General features: G+C 38.6%; 1 protein-coding gene across 1 annotated transcript; it reads right to left on the bottom strand.

Annotated features, from left to right (window-relative positions):
• Nucleotides 1-419: 419 nt before the first annotated feature.
• On the bottom strand, nucleotides 420-1,547 carry LOC138878338 (uncharacterized). Its single transcript, XM_070158004.1, has 2 exons — nucleotides 952-1,547; nucleotides 420-486 (listed from the first exon to the last, which is right to left on the bottom strand). Exons 1-2 carry the CDS (start codon nucleotides 1,545-1,547, stop codon nucleotides 420-422), a joined length of 663 nt encoding a protein of 220 aa, XP_070014105.1.
• Between the last annotated feature and the right edge of the window lie 23,097 nt (nucleotides 1,548-24,644).

Raw genomic sequence — 24,644 nt, 5'->3', positions numbered from 1 at the left:
TTCGTTTCCCTTATAGGTCACTATCACCCGTTCATAGTTCCATGGGATAGCCTTGGTGCTGATTACCGGTGACTGGGTTACAGGCTTGATGATGATAGGATCCGTACAGGCACCCTCTACAATTATGATAAGCTTGTTTGCCACTCCTGGCACAACCACTTTTGACTTTTCTTGCTTTGCCGCAACATCACTTGGGGATCCTTTCTTGACTACTATAGATGGTTCACTGTTTGTCCTGCTCAACTTGTTCACTAATCCTTCAACTATTGGTTTTTTAACTGGCTTGACCTCACTGGACCGAATTATCATGACGGTTTGTGAACGCTTTTTGGGCTCCCCCCTTTTTGTACTATCTCAATCATATGTGTTTCCTCATGGGTTGGAAATGGGTTCTGGTTGATGTTGGGTACCTCTGGAGTCTAGACTTCAATCCGATTTGTGTCAATAAGCTCCTGGATGGAATTTTTCAAGTGCCGGCACTTCTCCCTATCATGCCCCAGAGTACCAGAACAATATTCACATCTCAAGGAGTAGTCAAGATTCTTTGGATTAGGGTTAGGCAATTTCGACTCAATTGGCCTCAGCATATCCAACTACCTCAATCTATGGAACAAACTTGTATAAGACTCCCCCAATGGGGTGAAAGTTTTCTTCCGCTGCAACCTCTTGTTCTTGAATGCTGGACTGGGTCGGAAACCTGGGCTGGCAGGGTTACGGTAAGCTCGTGGGGGTGAGTAAGCATTTTGTGGAGTTGGGTAGGTGTTTTGCGAGGCTGGGGCACGCCATTGTGAGTAGGCAGGAAGTTAAGTATATATCTAGGCGTGGTGGACAGAAATATGAGGGTCTGGTGATGAGAAGTAGTGTTGGGGTGGATTATATGGGGTTTGGGTGTAAGCTCGGTGATGGGGTCGAGGATGCGTATAATGGTGTGACGGGCCCCTAGGTCCAAACCATGATCCTGAATCAACTGTTGCCACATCTTCTTTCTTCTTCTTTCCGATCACTCCTCCCATACCATTCTGAATGGTTTGGGTAGTTGCTTTGATGACCGAGTAGCTCATAATTTTGCTTGTTTTATGCCCTTCTTCCACCATGCTACCCATCTTCACTACCTCGTTAAAAGATTTTCCTATGGCCGATATCAGATGGCCAAAGTAAGTAGGCTCAAGAGCCTGTAGAAAGTACTCCACCATTTCGTTCTCCTCCATCGGGGGGTTAACTCTTGCTACTTGTTCTCTCCAGCGAAAACCATATTCTCTGAAACTTTCACTAGGCTTCTTCTCAATCTTAGTCAGAGACAAACGATCTCGAACAATCTCGATGTTGTATTGGAAGTGACGAGCGAATGCTTGGGCCAAATCATCCCAGATATACCATCTGTTGTGATCTTGACGAGTGTACCACTCCAATGCCGCGCCATTCAGACTCTGGCTAAGGTACGCCATCAATAGCTCATCTTTCCCGCTGGACCCTCTCATCTTACTGTAGAATCCCCTCATGTGGGCCACCGGGTCTCCGTGCCCATCATATAGATCAAATTTTGGCATCTTAAATCCCACCGACAACTGAACATCGGGAAATAGACACAAATCCTTGTAGGCTACGCTCACCTGGCTTCCCAATCCCTGCATGTTTCTGAATGACTGTTCCAGGCTTTTAACCTTCCCGAACATCTCCCCTGCTCTGTGTTTTTAGGTGGTTTCTCAATCTCGACATGGAGGTTGAAACGAGAAGTATAGAAGTAATGCTCTGGGGACTTGAAAGTAGGCTCTGTTGGATAGTATTGGTTATCTTGGGTTTGGAATAAGGGCTCACTGGAGGATCGATGGAGTGTAGCGGGTGGAGGTGCCATAAAAATAGGGGTGGCTGGTGGAGGGGGGTATGGGATTGGTTTGGGTGGTGGTGCTTGTGGACTTTGGGAAGTGGAGCCTTGGTAGTGGTGGTAAATGGGGAAGCCTAGAGATGAATCAATAGTGGAGAGTTCTTGGGATAGAGCCAGCGGCGGAACAAAAGCAAGGTTGGTGGGGTATGATGGTGGTGGATGCCCTTTCACCCATGCCTCGTACATCTCTGTCATCTGGTGTTTCAAATTATATAGCTCCTCTTTTAGATTAACATCAGACTCTTCCCCCTCCCTTGTCGGATCAATAATACTTGCATCCAGTTCTTGGCCAGTCATGATCAACTTGTCTTTAAACCTGGTATTGTACGGGTGAGTTTCCAGAATGGCAAACAAACTAACCACCTGCCTGAACTTGATGACAACAAGCAAACTCGTTAGCGATTAGAGCTTAACAAATAGGTAGTCACACGTTGGGGATGCAATGCACCTAAGCAGTTAACAATTTCTATTATGCATTTGAACGACCGCTTGCGTCATCCCGACTTTTACTAATTTCCATTTTGGAATTCCTCTCTTTTCTTTTTTTATTTTTCATTCATGCTTTTCTTTGCTCGATTCTCACTTTTGTTATCTTATTCTCTCATTTTTACTCTCTTGTTTTTCACAATTTTTCTTGTTTTCCTCTCTCTCTTTTTTTCTTTTTCATTTCACGGTTATGATCGGATCCTATGGGGATTACCTACGTATCATGACGCCGCATGAATCAGACCAAGCATAGTTCTGGGAACGTGTGCGAAATAAATAATAATAATAACATTTTTTGGGGTTTTCAAATTTCATAAAATAAAATAAAGTAAAACATCTTGATTGCGATAACTTTCCCTACAGATTCAAACATAAAGACTAATAGACTCGATGTGTGGACTGACAATACAGACTCGAACTGAACTAACAAACTGACAATACAAACTCGAAAATGAATTAGACTCGAACAAAAAAAGTCAAGAATACATAAGTGCTTCAACTGCTGCTCTAGTTGGCCTTGTTTTTTTTTTATTTTTTTTTTTGGCAATCCGCTAGGCAAGCGCCTAGGGCTAGTTTTTATTTCTAATAAAAAAGAAAATTACAACAATTAGGAAAAGTAAAAATAAGGGGGACAATAGCACCGGTCTTGTTACCCATATAACACAAACCGGGCTAACCTTACCTTACCAAACCTATTGACGCTTGTTGCGGGCCTTTGCGCCATGTATTCTTGGAGGCGAAACAAGTCATCCATTATCTGTCGGACAAAAATCATAACTGAAGCGAAGAACATGGACCTGTCATGTCTTCATACTCGTTGCATTTTATCACAATGTAGTCCGCAATTCTTCTAACCCTTTCCCTAATAATACCCTTCTCCTGTAACAATCGTCCGATCTGCTGAGATCTGGCATCCAAAATTTGTTCAGCTGCGTGATTTTGCTCTTGAAGCTGCTGCAGGTCTTTCTCTAGCAATGACATCAGGGTATAGCAGTGTTCCCTTTCTGCTTTGAAGTCTCTTGCCTGCTTGGCCATTTCATTTTCAAGGACATTGACCTTTATCTTTATACTCACCATTCCCTTGTCAGACTTCTCCTTCAGTTGTCGAACGAAGCTGGCTCATCCTTCCGCATTCTTAGCTAACTTAGCTCGAGCATCTGCTAGCTCCGCTTCAGCCAAATCATCCTCAAAATCACGCACTTTTTGCGTAAGGTTGTAGATGAGCTTTTCGTCTTTTCTGCTCCTGCCCGGGTTCTCAATTTCTATTATCATTTTTCGAACTTGGGCTCGGAGAGCTTCATTCTCTTGGGCCAACTTTCTTCTTTCACCTTCGGCTTCTTGTGCTTGGAGATCATTGTTGAATTTCATGGTGTAGACATGTCATTTTTGACCCTCCCCAAGATTTTTTATATTTTAGTATGTAAATATTTAGTTTAGGCCTAATATCGCTATTTCAACTAATTTTGACTCTTTTACTTTATTTCATCACAAAAATGAAAACTACAAAAATATTTTATTTATTCTAACTAATTGGTAAGTTTGTCTTGGTACATATGATTTATCTTACTTTTGGTAAAATTAAAAATTAACAAAAATAGTCAGGTATTCTTCTTAAATATGATTTCATGACGATTTGGGATTTCAATTTCTTCTTTCTTATTCTTGAGACGTTGTTTTACCAAAAAAAGAAAATATAAAAATACATTTTTTACCTAGTTTTATCTAATCTTAGGAAGTCTAGTTTTGTGAAATAATTATCATAGTTATAGTTAATTATACATTTTTTAGTTTAATTGTTTTAGATGCTTTTGTAAATTTTCTGCCTTACACAATTAAAATGAAATGAAAAGACAAATGAAGATTCCATCTTATCCTGCTACTCCAATTCACGTTTTTGGCACAAATTACTAACCTTTTTTTCTTGTTACGTTTCTTTCATCCTTTTCTTGTTATGTTTTTTTTTTGTTTCTTCTTTTGTTATTATTTTTATCACTACATGACACATTACTAAACAAATAATTGAACAAGAATTCATGGATAAGGAATCCGTTTTTTGACAGAGGGCCCCACACGCTACTCATTTCTTGTTCCTCAAGCACTCTCATTCAATAAAAAGGATACACATAAGAGCAAAAGGGGAGGAGGAATTTTTTTCAGAGAAAAGGGGAAAAAGAAAACCTAGCAACTGTCTTCTTCTTCAAGAATAACGGAGGATTGATTTTTTAGCAAAAAGTTTCTTTATCTTATCAGTTGCTTTCTTTTCTAAGAACACGAGGCCACCATACTTTTCCTCTTTTCTTCTCCATCATGAAAGACTCGTAACTTCACCTTCTTCTTCCTCCAAAACACCACCATTTACAGCTAAAAAAGGCAGCAAAATAGCCATGAAAACCAAGCTGAAAACCAATTAAAACTCACCCCAAATTAGCCCCAAAATTCGACCCAAAACAGTCCAGAAATCAAAGCCAAAAAGATTTGAAAATCTGTTCAGAAATCGCCTAAAATTCAGCTTTAAATCCCCGAAAATAACTGCAAAATCACCATTCTTGAGCTTCGTCAAAGCTCCGGTTGAGTTCCGTTTGTCGAGGTCTCGTTTGCTGGCCCTTGTTTGAGTTCGAACGGCAGAAAACAAAAAAAAAAAGAAGTTAGAGTTTTGCCATATTAAGGTCCATTCTCTTTCATTTTTTTAATTTATTTATGCATCATGTTCTCTTTGTAATGGTTTGAATACAAGTGTTGTGGGTTATTGATATGTGTTGAAACTTTAGTTTCCTTACGTGATTGTCCTTATTTCATTTTAGATGTCATTCACATTTTTATTTTGATACTAGATATACATAACTTTAGCTGTATTCGAGTGAAGTGAAGTTTATTAGCGTGTTCTCTTAAAAGGGTTCATTCCAAGAATGGTTTAATGAAATTTGGATTAAGATTACTAAAAGATAAGTGAGTTGTGAATGTTAATCATAAAAGGCATTTTCTTATTGAAATGGAAATTTACGCAAGGTTTATGTCTCTATTTGGTCATTTAGTCCTTTTCATGTGTTGATAAATGTGTTTTAGTAGTTTCACCTGTAATCACGTTATTAATGGTCTAAAGTATAGAGTTAAGTTGTTAAATAAGTTTGACTAGAATTAGGTCACTCGTGAAATACGTTGAAATCTGTTAGACCTAGACTACATGGTCCGTCTGAACGAAGTGGGGTTGTGAGGTTACAATGAGCTAATAAAGAAAGTTACTTTATCTTTGAGCTAAAACTTGAAAATCTGCTAGGCCCATAATCTTATATAATTGCCCCTTTTTTAGTTCTTGAACGATTAAATTAAGGAATTTTTACATTCCTATGCCAGATAGGAAACATTATTACCCTCAATGTTTAAGGTTTGACTTAATTACACTTAGTATACCAAATTACCAATTTTATACCATAATTAATTAAGGGTATACAATTGTACGTTTTTTACTCCTTAATTAAAGGAATCTGAAAATTCTTCTTCGTTTATATGAGAACAGAATTTGAAGTGCTTAATCCAGGCATTCTTGGATGCAGATTCCTCCAATATTTATTCTTCGATGCAATAAGTTTCTCGTTGAAGCCTAATCCAAAATATTGCTTTTGGTTCTTTCATATATTCCAGATGATGCTATTGGTTGTGATGGAAAATCAGTAGCAACTTTTGGTGAATAAATACTTCATTTTTTGGGAATGTTCGGTAATATTAATTGGAAATCTTACCTTAACATTTCTCAATTCAAGCATCCATCAGAACCATTCCAGTTAGAGATAAGATGAAAACAGAATCAATTAGCAACTGAGAATATGCTAGATATATACTGAAAGAACATATCTTTCAGTATATTTTCTACAAAAATTCTACAAATATACAACAAATCAGTTTAAGTATGTATAAAGCACTATTATTTGTAAGGGTATCTACATAATTACTATATTTATACTAAATTGTAGACTGTTTTTTGCAGAAGATTTGTAGAAGTTTTAGTCGTTTTTGATTTGTGAAAACAGAAAACAAAGCATCTACAATCAAAATACAAATAATCTACAAAATATCTACAAACTAAGTACATTGAATTTTAATATCCCAATTCTCATTCAATTGTAGCTTAATTGGTATTTTCGACATAATTGCATTTTTTGTAGAAGATTTTGTGGAAGTTTTAGTCGTTTTGGATTTGTGAAAACAGAAAACAAAGCATCTACAATTAGAATAGAAATAATCTACAATTTATCTACAAAATATCTACAAACTGGGTACATTGAATTTTTATATCCCAATTCTCATTCAATTGTAGCATAATTGGGATTTTTGACATAATTGCATTTTTTTCAGAAGATTTGTAGAAGTTTTTATTTGTGAAAACAGAAAATAAAGCATCTACAATCAGAATACAAATAATCTACAATTTATCAACAATTTCTTCAATATGTCTTCTTCTTCTTCTTCTTCTTCTCCGAGTTTTAATCTGAAATTTAGTCAAAATCAAGTCTAATCTTCACCAAAACCCCTCAAAATTGAGATATAAACTCCAAATCATATTCCCGATTATTTTTATCAACATCCAATCCAAACAAATAATAATTTTTGAAAACCCAAATTTGAATTCAAAACTTTCAAGTTTTTTAATGTGTCAATGGTGGAATTGCTGCTCTCTTTTCATTTGCTTTGTATTACTGAAATTTGAGATTGAAAAATAGAGAGAGATGTACAGAGAATTTCTGGAAACAGAGTGTATCACAAAAACAGAGTATGAAAAATCTTGTTCTGCGTTGTGGAAGATCAGAGTGAAGCCGCCGATAATTATGGAATGTGTGTGATTTGCGTTGGTGAAGATCTGAAAAATATTTAATTCCCTTTTTTTAGCGCGCAAAGTAATAAAGCTACAGTGATTCCTTATTTAATGCATTGTATATGTTAGGTAGAAATACTATTAACATGAAGGGTAATAAGCAAACTATGAACATATTTGGGAATATAGTTTCATATATAGTATATATAAGAAAACGCCTCTTAAATTAATCTATTTCATGTCTTTCCAATAAATTCCATACTCTTATGGCTTTACAATAATCCAAAAGTAGTTTAGAAAATAATTTATGAACATCGTAGCGTGCTCTAGGTGCGTCTGAATAAATAATCATGGCTACGGGTACGACTCCCGTGACGTAGTTGTGATTTGTAATTACTAAAATTCGGGTGTACATTTCTTGTGACCCGACTCCAATTTCCAACAAGGTTAAATAAAATGTGTCGGGAACCGCGGGTGCATTTCATGTAGCGTGGCTTACGATATATTTTAAATAACTTTGAATTTTCCTAAAAATATTAAAGGCGGTTAAAAAGGTTAAAAATGCATGGAGGTTTAAAACATGTGATTAATCAGATAATTAGGCCAATTCTTTATAGTTGAGCGACCGTCCTAAAACTACGGAACCCAGAAATGCCTAACACCTTCTCCCGGATTAACAAAAACCCTTACCCGAATTTCTGTATTTCGGGGACTGTAAAACAAAGTAAAACTTTTCTCGATTCGGGATTTTACATCGGTGACTTGGGACACCATAAATTATCTCAAGTGGCGACTCTGAATTTAATATAAATAATCCTATTTCGATTGTCACTTAAATTGGAAAAAACTCTTTATACCCCTTCCGGGGGTAGAAAAAGGAGGTGTGACAGCTCTGGCGACTCTACTGGGGATAAGAACCCAGAACTTTTGGTTCAAAGTTCAGAATTCGAGCTTAGAATAACTGTTATAATTGGCTTTTATTTATTATCTGATTTTTATTACATGTTTGAGCATAATGTGCTAAATGCCGCTTTTTAACGCTTTGATATTATTTGAACTGTATATAAACTGTTGCGAGACCCTTCTCTTCTCATCTTTGGGGAAGTGCACGCTGGCGTAACTTGTTTTCTGTTAGTATCATGCCCTATTTTAGAAAGAGGTTCAGACAAGTTACAAAGCCGAATAACCTTTTGGTTCCCGGTATGTAGCCCCCTCTCGGCTCGAGTTGTCCGCTCGGGTACACAAGTCTAGAACAACGTACCCAGGATCTGAAATTAGAATAACTCGGTCTCATGCCGGATCCCTAGTAGGAACGCTTGTTTGCGTTATGTGCATTTGACTTTGGGGACCCAATACAGAGGTTGGGTCTGTCTAGGACAGGTGTACCCATATTAAAAGACCATCTTGATGCATCTTACGTGCTACTAGCGTATTTGCCTATTTCGGCTTGCATGTTGACTGGCTTCTAGAATAGGGAAAGAAAATGAAAAAAAAGAGAAAAAAAAAAGAAAAGAGAGTGAGAGGTAGGTATTTGAAATATCCTGAAACTCTGCCAAATTTTGAAAAAAAGAAAAGTCATTTCAAAATAAGTCAATTTCTGTTTCGTCAAAACCTGGCGAACTACGCAGGTTTGATTCTCACCGGATATAAGATACAGAGGCAAATCTCATCGATTCCGACCCACAATATTTTTAAAAAAATCCAAAAATATTTTTTATTACTTCCTTCTTTAGAAAATTCTTTCTTTAGACCCCAATTTTTTTTTAAAAATATACAAAAATATTTTCTTATAATTTCTTCTCAAAATCCAAAAATATTTTTCATTCTTCTTTCAAAAATTGAAAAGAAAATTCAAGGTTCAAAAATATTTTCTTTTTCTTTAGAAGCATTTCTTTCATAAATTCAAAATAAAATTCAAAATCCAAAAATATTTTTTTTCTTCTTTAGAAGTTTTTCTTCGAAATTCCAAAAAAAATAAAGGTCGATGTTCAAAAAAAAAATATCTCTTTTCTTTAGAAGTCTTTCCTTGCAAATATTTTGAAGAAAAATCAAAATCCAAATATATTCTCTTTCGAAAAATAAAATGAAAAATTCAATATAAAAAAAAGTTAGTTTATTTACTTTATTCATGATCTTCCCGACCTATGCAAGATCTGATTCATGTTCCCACATGATACATAGGCAACCCATATCAGGTTCGATCAACCATTGAAAAGAAAATTGAGAAAAAAAATATTAAAAAAGAAAAGAATAACAAAAGTGAAATTTTTTTAATAATAATAAGGACTGACTGAGTCCATTCTAACATATTGTTTTTTTGAATTTTGAATAAAGTTGAGGTGGTCGGTGTATGGTAAGCTGGCAACACAAGATCCAAAGAAAAAATGTCAATGACAACTGACATCGAAGCTATTACAAATGCTCAAAAGACTCAGGGTTAGAGGGTTCGACAAGAGTCTACTGTAGTTGAGAAAAATAGACTACTAAAACAAAAAAATGATTGAAATGTGTCAAGCATGGGCCAATGGCCAAGGACCGCCTTTTTCTTCTCATGGTTTCCCAAAGTTCACATCCATATCAACTATTACCATTCCGGTCTCATTGTCTGATCAATCTTGTTCACCTGGGTTCAGTCCTTATCCCAACTGTACGACTGCAGCTGGAACTTCTACTGCTTGCTCTCAAAGTTTGTCATTCACAACCAATCAAACAACCTCTACTGTTATGCCCGTCTTCACCATCCCACAGCCGAAAGTGGTGCAGAGGAAAACTCATGAGTCACAATTTTCTACCCATCAAGAGCAGTACCACTCTCTTGAGTACCACTCGTACTTGTTTGATCTTACTGCAAACATTGAGAAGACTGCCTGAAAGATGGCACAGGAAGAAATGACCCAAAAAGTGAAAAGCTTAGAACAACAGTTGAAAAACATACAAGGGTTGGCTGGTCAGAAGAGCATTGCCTTCAAGGATTTATGTATGTTCCCCGATGTCCACTTGCCATGACTCCCAAATTTGAAAAGTATGATGGACATGAAGAATTGCTAATAGCCCACCTAAAAAGGTAGTACAATCAACTAAGAGGTGCAGGAAGAAATGAAGAATTGCGAATAGCTTATTTTGGGGAAAGACTTACGGGAGCAGCCTCCGAATGGTTTATGGATCAAAATACCTCTCACTGGCATGTCTGGGATGACATGGCTCGGGCCTTTGTCAAATAGTTCCAATACAACATTGACATTGCCCCAGACCGCAATTCCCTTTCAAACCTGAAGAAGAAACCAAGTGAACATTTCAGGGAATATGCCATTAAATGGAGAGAGCGAGCATCTAGAGTTAAGCCACCCATGGATGACCACAAGTTAATCATTGTCTTCCTTCAGTCGCAAGAGCTAGATTACATTCAAAACATCATGTCCGCAGTTGGTAAATCCTTCTCGAAAGCAATCAAAATGGGAGAAATGGTAGATAATGGCCTTAAGATAGGCAGAATTATAAGTCAAGCAGCTCTCAAAGCTGCAACTCAGGCTGTCCAAATTGAATTTGGTGACACGAATGAGATGGATGAAGAAATCATGATGACATCAAGGCCGAGAAGAGGTCCTAGGAGAGCATTTCGAAGGTATGACCAGCCTCGTCTATTTTCCGATGATGCTCCTGAGCACTACTATCCATCTCAAAACTCACAATACCTTGTTGCTCCACCTTAGTATGTCATCCAGCCACCAAATCACCCGAGAAGGCAATCACGAGCACCGCAAAATCTCCACCAGCCTCCACAAAATTTTCAAATGCCCTATAACCCACATCCAAGCCAGGGGTATAGAAGGGAACAAAGGTTAAAAGATAATTTTACACCAATAGGAGAGTCTTATGCAAGCTTATTTGAGAAGTTAAAGCATTATGACATGATTGCACCCATTCCTCCAAATTATGTGGACCCACGTGCAAGAAACTTTGACCCATCTAAAAGTTGCGAATACCATTCTAATGCCCAGGGGCACAATGTTGAAAGCTATCGATATTTGAAAAGAGAAATAGAAAGGATGATCCAAGAAAAACTGATTATGATCCAAGACAGTGACACCCAGAATATCGTGCAGAATCCTTTACTTGCACATGATGATGCACACTTTGTGGGGATGATGCCTGGTGACATGGAGTATAAGAATCCTCTCGAGAACTTGCTAACTGAAATTGGAGAAGGCCATGGTGATTCTGATGAGCAAATTTGTAGCTAAATGTCAAGCTTAGCAATTGAAAAGTCATTCTCTCCTCACTAAGAAGGAATCTTGGTAGTTTGTTTTGATGTTTTTTCTATTATCTGGGTTATTGCAGGGTTGTGATCTAGATTCTATTTGTTTTGTTGAGTCAAACACTTCTATCCCTCTATCATGTTCGTGTGAGTCTTGTCTGCATGTTTTGTTGCTATTTTCATTCGTCGAGTTGTTTTAGGGTTGTAACTCGAATTTTAGGTTGTTTGTCTTATTGTCAAATCCTTTCATCCTTTACTCAATGAAATACAGTTTATCCTTCTGGTCATTCTATTCTTAGTTCTTTTCTCACTAGTTCTAATAACATGGCATGCATGCAGAAATTTTGGCCAGATCTTAGAAACTAATTTGACCTGGAATTGGACAACTGAAAAAGAAAAAAACACTTTTGAGGATGAATAAAGAGTTGAAGTACTTTGGAATTAAGGTCGATTAAAATTTACCTTCAAATCATTGTAAAGATCGGGCTTGAGGATGTTTAATCAATTGAAGTTTGGAAAGTTTGACATTAAGGGATGGAAAGTGTCCTGTGACCATGAAATACCAAGAAGACAGGCATATTCGTCAATGTTGTGATGACGAAAAGATACTGTGTTTGGCATGTCACACCTCCTTTTTACCTACACCCCGTAAGGGAGTATATAAGGGAGTTTTTTTAAATTTAAAGTAACAATCGAAACGGGATTATTTATTTAATAAACTCAGAGTCACCACTTGGGATAATTTTATGGTGTCCCAAGTCACCGGTTCAAATCCCGAATCGAGGAAAAGATTAACTCTGTATTACAGTCCACGAACACAGAAATCCGGGTAAGGAATTCTGTTAATCCGGGAGAAGGTGTTGGGCATTCCCGGATTCCGTGGTTATAGCACGGACGCTCAACTATTATAATTAGGCTATTATCTGATTTTAATACATGTTTTAACCTATGGTTCTATTTTAGCTTTATAACCGCTTTTATTTAATTATATTTTTTTAGGAAGATTTCAACGTCACGTAAAACGCGTCTTGAACCACGTCACATAAATGCGCCCGCAGTCCGCAACACATTTCATCTAACATTGTTGAGATTTGGATTTGGGTCACATAAATACACACCCGAGTTTAGGAAAGTAGTTTTTAGAATAGCGCGCCTAAAGCAATTACGCACTTTTAACTTTGCGAGGGCCATGGGAATTTGCTAAATGGCGTGCCTCGAATTCTAAGGATTTTAAAGAAATAGTTAAATGAGGGCCACGCATTTGAGATTTTATTTGGCGCGGCGCACCTCTATTCCATTTTAAAAGGTTATTCAAACTAAAGTTCGGAGGGCATACACTATTTGTGTTATCTAATATGGCACACATCCATTTATCTAAGACTAAAATTTAACTATGATCAGGAGGGCCATGATTGATTTTACTAGTTAACAAAGAGCAACTCACATGACTACAAGGATCTTTCCAAAACAATGAGACCAAAGTGAAAATTAACGGAATCTGAAATTGCAACTAAATGAGGTCTAGGATATATCAGGTCCAGAATTTGGCTGGGCTTAGAGGAAGGCCCAACGGTTCAATGGGATCACCGTGCGCAAGATGATGTGCTCCGCATCGAATTTCATTTGAGCCCGATCGGAGAGCCTAACTCCCATGAAGCACGCTCAAGTCAAGTGTCACATGGGTCACGGATCGAACCCATGTAACGGCAAAAACCAACAAAATTCAGAATGTGGTCAACAAGATGATATTACTAATTAACTGAATACAACAAGGAGGAAAGTATTAACCAACGAAGCGGACAAAACTGAGATGGGCGTAGAAATGAGAGTGCAAACAAAAGAGAAAGGGGAATTTCATATTTGCAAATCATAAACTACTGGGAGTACTCAATACAATAAATTAAGGCAGTCATTTGATTGAACATTTTCAGAAATTGTTACATGGTTACTTCACTCACAGATTAAGCTGGTTCAACCAAACTCAACAGACACATATTAGCAAATGTTTCTTTTCAACTCATTTTTCATGATTTGAATTTTTGTTCCAAATGATCCTAAATTGAAAACTAACTTATAAAGCAACGAGAGATTTAGAATATCATGTTCATGCCAACATTCTACATACAGGATTCAACTAAAAGTTATTTGGCAAACTCCTACTTCTTATTATTGCAAGGTTGTTTCATCATAATCAACAACCACAAATCTGACAATTGCTACCATTTTGAACCAGGTACTAAAAGAGTTAATAGCCTAACTTACTGCATTAATACAGGCTAGACTCAGAGACAAGAATCAGATGAACACACAGAGGAAAATCCAACACTAGTTACAGAATCTGATAATCAAGATTAGAAGGAAACTAACATGATCTAATTCTCAATTACAAACCATTCTTTGACAAATACACTAATCGGAACTTCAAAGCTACATGATGATTATAAAACTGAAAGAAGAAGAGGTGAAGTCCACAAACAACATCACATTTATCTCATTCTCAACTCATACTTCAAGTTACACATCAAGTGACACCTATAAGGATCGAAATATACTTGGGAAGAGAGAAGAAACAAAGAAGAAATGAGAGTTAGTAAGCTCAGCAACAGCATTAGCAGAAAATTAGCCTCAGATTCACACGACCCAGTATTGAAGTTAACCCAGAAACCAGTAAAACATTACTTGATTATCAAACTTTACACCCAAATTAAAATCAAATTCAGTACACCTCAAACACTCAAATTAACCAAAGATTGCTTCAGCAGGTTGAAAACTTTAGAATCTAAGAAGGAGAAACCAATGAAACAGTAAACTGCAGCCATTTTTTTTATATTTTTTTTTAAATTCCCCTCCACCTCTAGAATGATCAAAAGGTCCTTATATAGGGCAACATTGCCAGGCCTTTTTCTTTTTCGTTTTCCCTTTTTACCCCTGGTTTATCTTAGCTATTTTACCCTTTTACCCCTTAAAAATATCTAAACTCTCTCTTATCTCTTCACATGTGAACCTGCCTTTATCCTGTAGAAGCTTCCCCCATAACAAAAAATATTCTCAATCCTCAAATCACCAAAACACCCCTTGATACCCCTGTATTTACCTTTCCACAATTCCAAAACTTGGGCCAACGGACAAGGCTCAGGCCCAAACAGATATGGCTTCTACTGTCCAAACAAGTAACCCACGGAAACCATACAACCCAAGAAAGAAAAAAAACATATAATGCTGAAAGTTTAAGCCTGAGTGAACTAATTAAGATTACTGACTTATCGACTAACAAGGACAAGAAATTAAGCAAAATTAACAGAAGAAGTAAATAAAAACTAAGCGAGACAGTGATGATTCTAGAGAAAATTAATGCAAACTTAAAACTATGGACTCGATTCATGAAGGAAACAATGGTGAAATTTTACCTTATTTAACTCAAAAAAGGTAATGAGAAAGCCTTGAAATGAACCAATGGATTATGGCTAGAATCCGGCAAGCCTGTCCGAATCCGACGTTCTCGTAATAACTAAAAACTATCATTAATCGATTGCTCTCGTTGAGAACAATCTATTAACGTAAGATTTAAGTTAGAACGAGTCAAGATTTTGAACAAAAATCAGAGAAGGCAAAGGAAATTCGGTGTTGCATTTTTCGTTTCCAGATCCTAAATTGAGTAAACTTTGCTGGGTTTTAGGGAAAGATGCTAATGGATTTGGATGCAGGAAGGCGTGGTGATTCCATGGTGGAAATTTAGGGTGATTGGGTCACGCGCCGGCCGTGGGGATTAGGGAATTCTGGGGCAGCGGAGTCTCATTAGGGTTACGCTCTGAGAGACAGGAATGGAATTGGAGGGGGGGTTAATTTCGGACAATAATATACCTAAGAGTCCTAAGTTCTGGTCTGTTTGATCAAGAAACATCGACGGCTCAGATATGTTCTAACCTAAACGTGGTAGTTTGTCTTGAGTGGGGAGATTGGGTTGGGTTTAGGACAGGTTGGGCTTGGCTTAACGGGTTAAAAGGGAGAACGGACTGGGCCTAGCTTAAATGATATGAGACTAGCCCAGAATATGGTTCTAATTCTTTTCCCTTTTCCAATTTCCTCCTATTTTATCTTTAATTCCTTTTCTTCTCTTTTTTTTCTTTTTTTTTTTGAAATTAAACTAAAATTCTAAATTAAGTTATTAAACCAAATTAACCTAAATAATTACCACAATTAACAAATTAAAGAAAAACTATTCAAAAATCAAAATTTAAATTAAAAGGTGCAAAATAACTATTTTTGTGACTTTCTTCTTTTTTATAAAACAACTAATTTGCTGATTAATCCAAAAATGTAGAATTAAATCCTAAATGAAAATGCCAAGTATTTTTGTACTTTTCATTAATTAAATAAAAATGCACAGACAAATGCAAACAATTAATAGAAAATGCCACAAAAATCCATAAAATTGCAAATGATGAAAAACTATTTTGTTTTGAATTTGTGGGAGTAATTCATATAGGGTAAAAATCACGTGCTCACAGCTGCCCCTCTTTGCTCGGAAACACGAAGAGTTTTCGTGCAAAGATAAAGTGAGCGGATACGAGCGATTTTTGCCCGTTCGAATACTCTGTGGGAAACATTTTTGAAAGATTTGACCGAACCCTACTTCCGAGGTTGCCTACATATCCTTGGCTATAAAGGAATCAGGTCAGTGTAGTTCGGAAAGTTTCGGTAGCTGGGACTACCATCAAGCTGTGATTTCACTGTTGATGCTGCTACTGCTTACTGACCTCCTTATTACAGCATGACAAAATAAAAGAAGCTAGACTAGACTATGATCTATGAGTTTACAAGGGATCCTTTATATATCTTCAAACTTGCTTCTTGTGGTTCTTGTTGCCTTGTTGACTTGTATTCTCCCGGTGAAATCCCTTTGTTGCCACCTTGAATTGTAATCTGAGATTTTTTCCCTTTCTCCAAGTGGATGTCTGACTGCCAACTACACTTTGAGATGTTTTTCCTTTCTCCAGGTGGACGTCTGACTGCTGAACTTGAATGTATTCCCTGCTCTCTAGACGGGCTCCTGATTGCTGAACTTGAAATATATTCCCATGCTCTCCAGGCGGGCTCCTGATTGCTTAACTTGAAATGTATTCCCATGCTCTCCAGGCGGTCTCCTAATTGCTAACTTGAAATGTATTCCCTGCTCTCCAGGTGGGCTCCTGACTGCTGAACTTGAAATGTATTCTCATGCTCTCCAGGCGGGCTCCTGACTGCTTAACTTGAAATGTATTCCTATGCTCTCCAGGCGGGCTCCTGATTGCTAACATGAAATGTATTCCCTGCTCTCCTTGCGGGCTCCTGACTGCTGAACTTGAAATGTATTCCCATGCTCTCCAGGCGAGCTCCTGACTGCTAACTTGAAATGTATTTCTTGCTCTCCAGGCAGGTTCCTGACTTCATCAAAATAGACAAAAACAAAGAAAATTTTCTGCCTCAGTTTGGGTAACTGGGCACATATGTAAGTGTAAAATGAACCACATTACCAAATATCAATAAGAACTTGAAAGCTAAAACTTGAATTATTCTCCCTTGTTCTCCAGGTGGGCTCTTGATTGCTGAACTTGAATGTATTCCCTGCTCTTCAGGTGGGCGCCTGATTGCTGAACTTAAATGTATTCCCTTGTTCTCTAGGTGGGCACCTGATTGCTGAACTTGAAAATGTATTTCGTTGTTCTCCAGGTGGGCGCCTGATTGCTGAAACTCGAAATGTATTCCCTTGTTCTCCAGGTGGGTTCCTGATTGCTGAAACTTGAAATGTATTCCCTTGTTCTCCAGGTGGGCGCCTGATTGCTGAACTTGAAATGTATTCCCTTGTTCTCCAGGTGGGTGCCTGATTGCTGAAACTTGAAATGTATTCCCTTGTTCTCCAGGTGGGCGCCTGATTGCTGAAACTTGAAACGTATTCTCTTGTTCTCCAGGTAGGCGTCTAATTTCAACAAAATAGACAAAAACAAAGAAAACTTTTGCCCTAGTTTGGTAGTTGGGCACATATGTGAGTGTTAAACTGAATCATATTACCAAATATTACTAATAATTTGAAAGCTAGGTCCCATTATTCAGGAGGGTCCTGACAACTCCTAGTTAAACGATAGTTTTAAATCTAAATTATATCTTCTAAAGGTATTACTTCCGCTACATCTTGTTTATCTAAGAGAGTATTAAAGTTATGTCCCATTATCCATGAGGGTCCTGAGAATCAAAAATTAAGTTTTATCTTAAGAGTGACTATTTTACGGCTAAATTATACTACCCTACAACAGAACTTACGCTACATCTTGTTATCTGATGGAAATCCTAAAGCTAGGTCCCATTATTCAGGAGGGCCCTGAAAACTCCTAATTGAATCCTATCTTAAACATGCAAATTTTGAAACCATCTTATATTCCTTGGGGTACATTTATGCTAGATTTTACAACTCATGATTGTTTTGAACTTTAAACTAGGTCCCATTTTTCCGGAGGGTCCTGAGAACTTCGAATTAAATCCCATTATCCAGGCGGGACCTGAGAGTTTACAGTCAAACCTGTTTAGTGCTCGCCTTTCTTTACGGAGGGTTTCCCCGGAACAAACGAAACTTTCTGCCCCTATTTCAATCAAAGAAAAATCTTGTCAGTTTTAAATATGGTGGTTAGCTGATGGAATTCTTGCTGAAAGTGGCCTCCCTATTGTCGTGCTTTGTTTTGACTGACTTCCCCTGGACTGGCCAAGAACCGCTTGGCTTTCTGACTGATTTTCAACCCACGTGACCTCGGATGACCCGCGTGTTCTATACCTGAACCGTTGTTTCACCTCTGACCCCTTTTACTAAACATCTGCATCTCCCATGAAATTACTGAATCATTCCGCCGATGGAACTTTCACTAGCACTTTATATCCCATTTCACATCATACTACCTCTAGCAATGCCTTGGCTGCCCTGCACCTTGTGCAACTTTGGAAGTTGGTAGTAGGCTTTGAAATTCCTTCTTATTTGCTTAAACAGAACTGACATTGGGAACATCTTAGAGAAATAAACCCAAAAAAATGTAATGCAATGATTTTCAGAGTTAAGGATAAGCAAAATCCAAAACAGGAAGACTATCTGAAGGGAAAAAAGAAAAGAGACTTATCTGAGTGGAGCAGCTGGCACCAATGATCATGACATGCATTTCAGATTAATAGTCCCAATCTGTCCAACCAATCAACTTTCAATTGCCATACTTTATTGCCCCGGAATTTCCATAACCTGACTTCTTCACCAAAACCTTGACCTTGTTTGGCCTGCGGTGCCCTGAAGGGTTTTCACCAACAAGCCTCTCTCATTTGTTCATCTCTCAACTCACTTTCACCTCAAGGTGCCCGTGAGGGTTTTCACCAATAAGACTCTCTCATTTTATTATTTCTCTCAGCTCTCATCGCCTTATAGTGCCCGTAGGGGTTTTTACCAATAAGACTCTCATTTTTATTATATTTTCCTGCCTGGACCAGAGTGCTGCCCCTGATACAAATCACCTCTACTTGCTCGACTTGACATCTCTCAAAGACTGATTGGAAGGTCTTTCTTTGGACCGTAATGTGGGTTTTTGGATATAGTTAGAAAGAAAAGGTATCAAAGGCTCAAAACAATTCAAGTGGGTTCAAAATTACAACTTTTAGAATCAGATTTCTTGCAACAACCACAACTTCTGGCCCAGTTTTTTTGCTTGGGGACTTTTGGGATTTTTATTTTAATGGGACCGAACCGTGAGGCTGCCTACGTATCCTTAAAAGGAATCAGGTCAAACGTAGTTCATGTTATAGAAACTACTTTGTTGTTGTGATTTTCTCTTTCTTTTCTTTCTCTTTTTGCTTTCTTTTTCTCTTCTTATTGTTTTGTTATATTCTTTTCTTCTTGTTTTCTCTTTGTTTTCTCTTTTTTCTTTTTTTCTTTTTCTTTCTCTTTTCATTCTTTTCCTTTATTTATCTTTCATGCTTGCGTTTCTGATCTTTGCTACTGATTCCAAAAGATGGATATGAAAGGAAATAAACAAGGCTCAAAGGGATAACAAAGGATAAAGTGTTTAGATAGCAGAACAAAATGCCTTCGTCATTCAAATCTTCAAAACATGCCAAGTACAAACAAACACAATTTAACCAAAGGAAGTCATACATAATATCTCTTGATTGCATCTGAATTGATAGCCATTTCTACATACTTGCCTTCTATATCTGTTAAATACAGAGCACCATTGGACAACACTCTCGTTACGATGAACGGTCCCTGCCAATTTGGGGCGAACTTTCCTTTTGCCTCAGCCTGATGTGGAAGGATACGTTTCAACACTGCTGACCCACTTCAAACTTCCATGGACGCACATTTTTATTATAAGCTCTTGCCATTCTCTGTTGATACAACTGGCCATGACACACTGCTGCTAATCTTTTCTCGTCGATTAAACTCAGTTGTTCCAAGCGGGTTTTGACCCACTCATCATCATCGATCTCTGCCTCCGCGACAATTCGAAGGGATGGGATTTCCACTTCTGCGGGTATCACTGCTTTGGTGCCATACACCAACAAATAAGGAGTCGCCCCTATTGAAATATGGACAGTAGTGCAATAACCCAGCAATGCAAATGACAGCTTTTCATGCCACTGCCTAGAACGCTCCACCATTTTTCGAAGTATCTTCTTTATATTCTTGTTGGCCGCCTCAACTTCTCCATTTGCCTTAGGGCAGTACGGGGTAGAATTGAGATGTGTAATCTTGAACTGCTGACATACCTCTTTCATCAGATGACTATTGAGATTAGCCCCATTGTCTATAATGATCACCTTTGGTATCCCAAACCGGCAAATGATATTTGAGTGCACAAAATCAACCACCGCCTTCTTGGTTACAGACTTGAATGTTTTAGCCTCTACCCACTTGGTGAAATAGTCTATGGCCACCAGAATGAACCTGTGCCCATTTGATGCCGATGGCTCAATTGTCCCAATGACATCCATGCCCCACGCAACAAAAGGCCACGGTGCAGACATCGTGTGTAATTCAGATGGTGGAGAATGAATCAAATCTCCATGCACTTGGCACTGATGACATTTACGCACGAAACTGATACAATCTCGCTCCATAGTGAGCCAATAATAATCTGCTTGGAGAATCTTCTTTGCCAGCACATACCCACGCGGTCCATAAACTTCAGAATGTACTTCGGTCATTATAGTTGTGTCATGCCTAGCATCTTTGCATCTTAGCAGTCCAAGATCTGGAGTCTTTTTGTACAAAACCCCTCCGCTGAAGAAAAAGCCACTTGCCAACCGCCTAATTGTTCTCTTTTGATCATCTGTGGCTTGTACTGGATATACCTCCATCCTGATGTATTCCTTGATATCGTGAAACCAAAACTCCCCATCGAGCTCTTCTTCCACCACATTACAATAAGCATGCTGATCATGGATCTGAATCTTCAAAGGGTCCACATAAGCCTTATCGGGATGGTGCAACATTGATGCCAGAGTAGCCAAAGCATCAGCAACCTCATTGTGAATCCTTGGAATATGCCTAAACTCTATTGATTGGAACCGTTGAAAAAGATCTTGCAAGCATTGTCAGTACGATATAAGTTTTAAATCTCGTGTTTCCCATTCCCTGAATCTGGTGCACCAGAAGGTCCGAGTCACCCAAGACCAAGACTTCCTGGACACCCATATCTACAGCTAACCTCAAACCCAGAATGCATGCCTCGTACTCAGCCATGTTGTTAGTACAGTAGAAACAAAGCTGAGCCGTAATAGGGTAGTGATGCCCTATTTCAAAAATAAGTATCGCTCCTATCCCAACGCCTTTCATGTTAGCAACCCCATCAAAGAAAAGTTTCCATCCTTGTTTTTTCAGCTGGTTCCAACTCATCAATATGCATTACCTCTTTATCAGGGAAGTAAGTCTTCAAAGGCTCATATTCTTCGTCTACTGGGTTCTCAGCCAGGTGATCGGCCAATGCCTGGGCTTTCATTGCAGTCTTAGTCACATAGACAATGTCAAATTCTGTGAGCAAGATCTGCCACTTTGTGAGCCTCCCTGTAGGCATAGGATTTTGAAAGATGTACTTTAACGGATCCAAACAAGAGATGAGGTACGTAGTGTGGGATGATAAATAATGCTTCAGCTTCTGTGCTGCCAAAGTTAGGGTGCAACATGTCCTCTCAAGGTGGGTGTACTTAATCTTCTAAGATGTGAACTTCTTGCTGAGATAATAGATGGCCTGCTCCTTCCTGCCGATGATGTCATGCTGACCCAACACACAACCAAATGAATTGTCCAGGCCCGTCAAATACAGAATCAAAGGTCTCCCCGGTTCTGGTGGCACCAACACAGGTGGGTTTGACAAGTACCCTTTTATCTTATCGAATGCTTCTTGACACTCATCTGTCCATTTGACCGCATCATCCTTCTTTAATAGTTTGAAGATAGGCTCACAAGTTGTTGTAAGCTGAGCAATAAACCTGCTGATGTAATTCAACCTCCCTAATAAACTCATCACCTCAGTTTTGTTCCTTGGGGGTGGTAATTCTTGGATAGCTTTGATCTTTGACGGGTCCAATTCAATACCTTGACGGCTGACTATGAACCTTAACAATTTTCCAGATGGCACACCAAATGCGCACTTTGTAGGATTGAGGTTAAGATTGTACCTGTGAAGCCTTTGGAAAACATTTCTCAAATCTCTGACATGATCAGACTGCTTTCTTGACATTATGATTACATCATCCACATAGACCTCAATTCCCTTGTGTATCATGTCATGGAATATGGTTGTCATTGCCCTCATGTAAGTTGCCCCAGCATTTTTCAAACCAAAAGGCATGACCCTGTAGCAGTATGTTCCCCATGGCATGATGAATGCCGTCTTTTCTGCATCTTCCTCATCCATTAAGATTTGATGATAGCCCGCATAGAAGTCCACGAAAGACCCAAACTCATGTTTGGCACAATTGTCAATCACAATATGGATATCTGGTAGTGGGAAGTCGTCATTGGGACTCACCTTGTTCAAATCATGGTAATCAACACACACCCTGGTCTTGCCATCCTTCTTTGGCACATGCACTACATTGGCTAACCAGGTAGGATACCGAGTGACCCGAATGACTTTTGCATCGAACTGCTTGGTAACATCTTCTTTGATCTTCACACTCATATCAGTTTTAAATTTCCTCAGCTTCTGCTTGACAGGAGGGAATGCTGGGTCAGTAGGCAGTTTGTGAACTACCAAGTCAGTGCTTAAGCCTGGCATGTCGTCATGGGACCATGCAAAAATATTTTTGAATTAAAACAATGCTTTGATTATCTCTTCCCTCATTGGTGATTCAAGATGGACACTTATCTTAGTTTCTCGGATATTATCTGGGTCCCCTAAATTGATTGCTTTTGTATCACTCAGGTTAGGCTTGGATTTTTCTTCAAAATGGCTTAATTCTTTGCTAATCTCTTCAAAGGCCTCTTCCTCGTCATATTCCAATTCATCATCACACTCTATTTATTGAATTACTATTTCAGAATTAGATTGGCTTTAAAACTGGGCCGGGGATTCCTCATGCATGTCATATCATTGAAGCCAGCATAAAAAGAACTGTACAAGGAAGAAAAGAAAAACAAAAATAAAACTATAAGGAAGGAAGAAAAAAAGGGAAATTGCATTTCATTGAAATTAAAGATAACAAGGTTTATACATCCAAACGGACGGAACATAGAATATGAATTACAACCTTGGAATAATCCAGATAAACTGAAAGAAAATCAAAGCAAACTACCAAAACTCCTTCCTGGTGGGGAGAGGAGTAGCTTCCCAATTGTTAATCTTTGCACTGGTCCCAACTAACTGCACATCCACTTTACTTGAACCCTCTCCAGATTCCAACATGTTCACATCGGCGAATAACCTCTCGAACTTTTCAATCAAATCTCTATCCACCTCAACCTCTGTACTAGGAACCGTCATCACTGGGCTCTTTCTGTTACCAAGCCTGACAAATGATCTGGAGAGTCGTGGGATGGGCTTTGGGAGGACCCAGGCCCTCTGTTTTGACTTTCTAGCCCTTTTCACGTTCGCATCTGTGGGCTTGAACCCCAAACCAAATGTATCCAAGTTTTTGGGGAGAGACACCGGCTGTATGATACCTTGCTGAGATGCACCCAATCCTTTGCCCCGTACAAAATCATTTTTCAACATTTCAGCAGCTACCATGACTGATGCGGTAGCTACCCTCGAGGTTGGAACACACTTCCCTTCTGGAATTTTCTCTACCGATATCGTGTCAAAAATCTGATAAACCCATGGCCCCTTGTCGTCCTCAAACTCTATGAACGGAACAATGGCATCACTGGGAACACACCAATTATCTTCGCCGTGCACAACAATTTCCTGTCTGTCCCATTCAAAATTGACCATTTGATGTATAGTAGATGGGACCGCTTTGGCAGCATGAATCCAGGGTCGACCTAATAGCAGATTGTAAGAAACAGTCACATCGAGCACCTGGAACTCCATGGTAAATTCAACTGGCCTATTGTAAGCTCAAGCACTATGTCCCCGACTGAATCTTACCCTCCACCGTCGAATCCCCGAACGCAGATACTATTCTTGTGAATTATTTCATCATCCACCTTCAATTTGTTCAAAGTGGAGAGATAGAAAATATTCGCACAGGAACCATTGTCGACCAGTACTCGGGTAACCACGGAATCTTCGCATTTCACCGTGAGATAGAGGGGTCTATTGTGCTCAGTGCCCTCCATGGGCAACTCATCATCAGAAAAAGTGACTCTGTTTACCTCAAATATCTTGTTAGCTATCTTTTCCAGGTGGTTTACTGAGATTTTGTCAGGAACGTGGGCCTCATTCAGGATCTTCATCAAAGCCCGATGGTGCTCACCTGAATGGATTAATAATGACAATAGTGAAATCTAAGTCAGTGTCTTCCTCAACAACTCCACAGTGGAGTAGTCCTGCACTTTCATCTTTCTCAAGAATTCCTCTACTTTTTCCTCGGTCACAGCTTTCTTCACCAATACTGGGTTATCTTTGGAGATCTTAGCTTTTCTCAACTTTTTGGGGGCAAAGCATCTCCCCGATCGAGTCAAACCGTGGGTCTCACAAACTTCTTCTTTAACTTCTTTCCCCTTGTAAGTCAATGTCACTCGTTCATAATTCCACGAGACCGCC

The sequence above is a fragment of the Nicotiana sylvestris genome, chromosome 9 (genome assembly GCF_000393655.2).
Source record: "Nicotiana sylvestris chromosome 9, ASM39365v2, whole genome shotgun sequence".
Taxonomy (NCBI): domain Eukaryota; kingdom Viridiplantae; phylum Streptophyta; class Magnoliopsida; order Solanales; family Solanaceae; genus Nicotiana; species Nicotiana sylvestris.
This window is presented reverse-complemented; position numbering and strand designations above follow the sequence as displayed.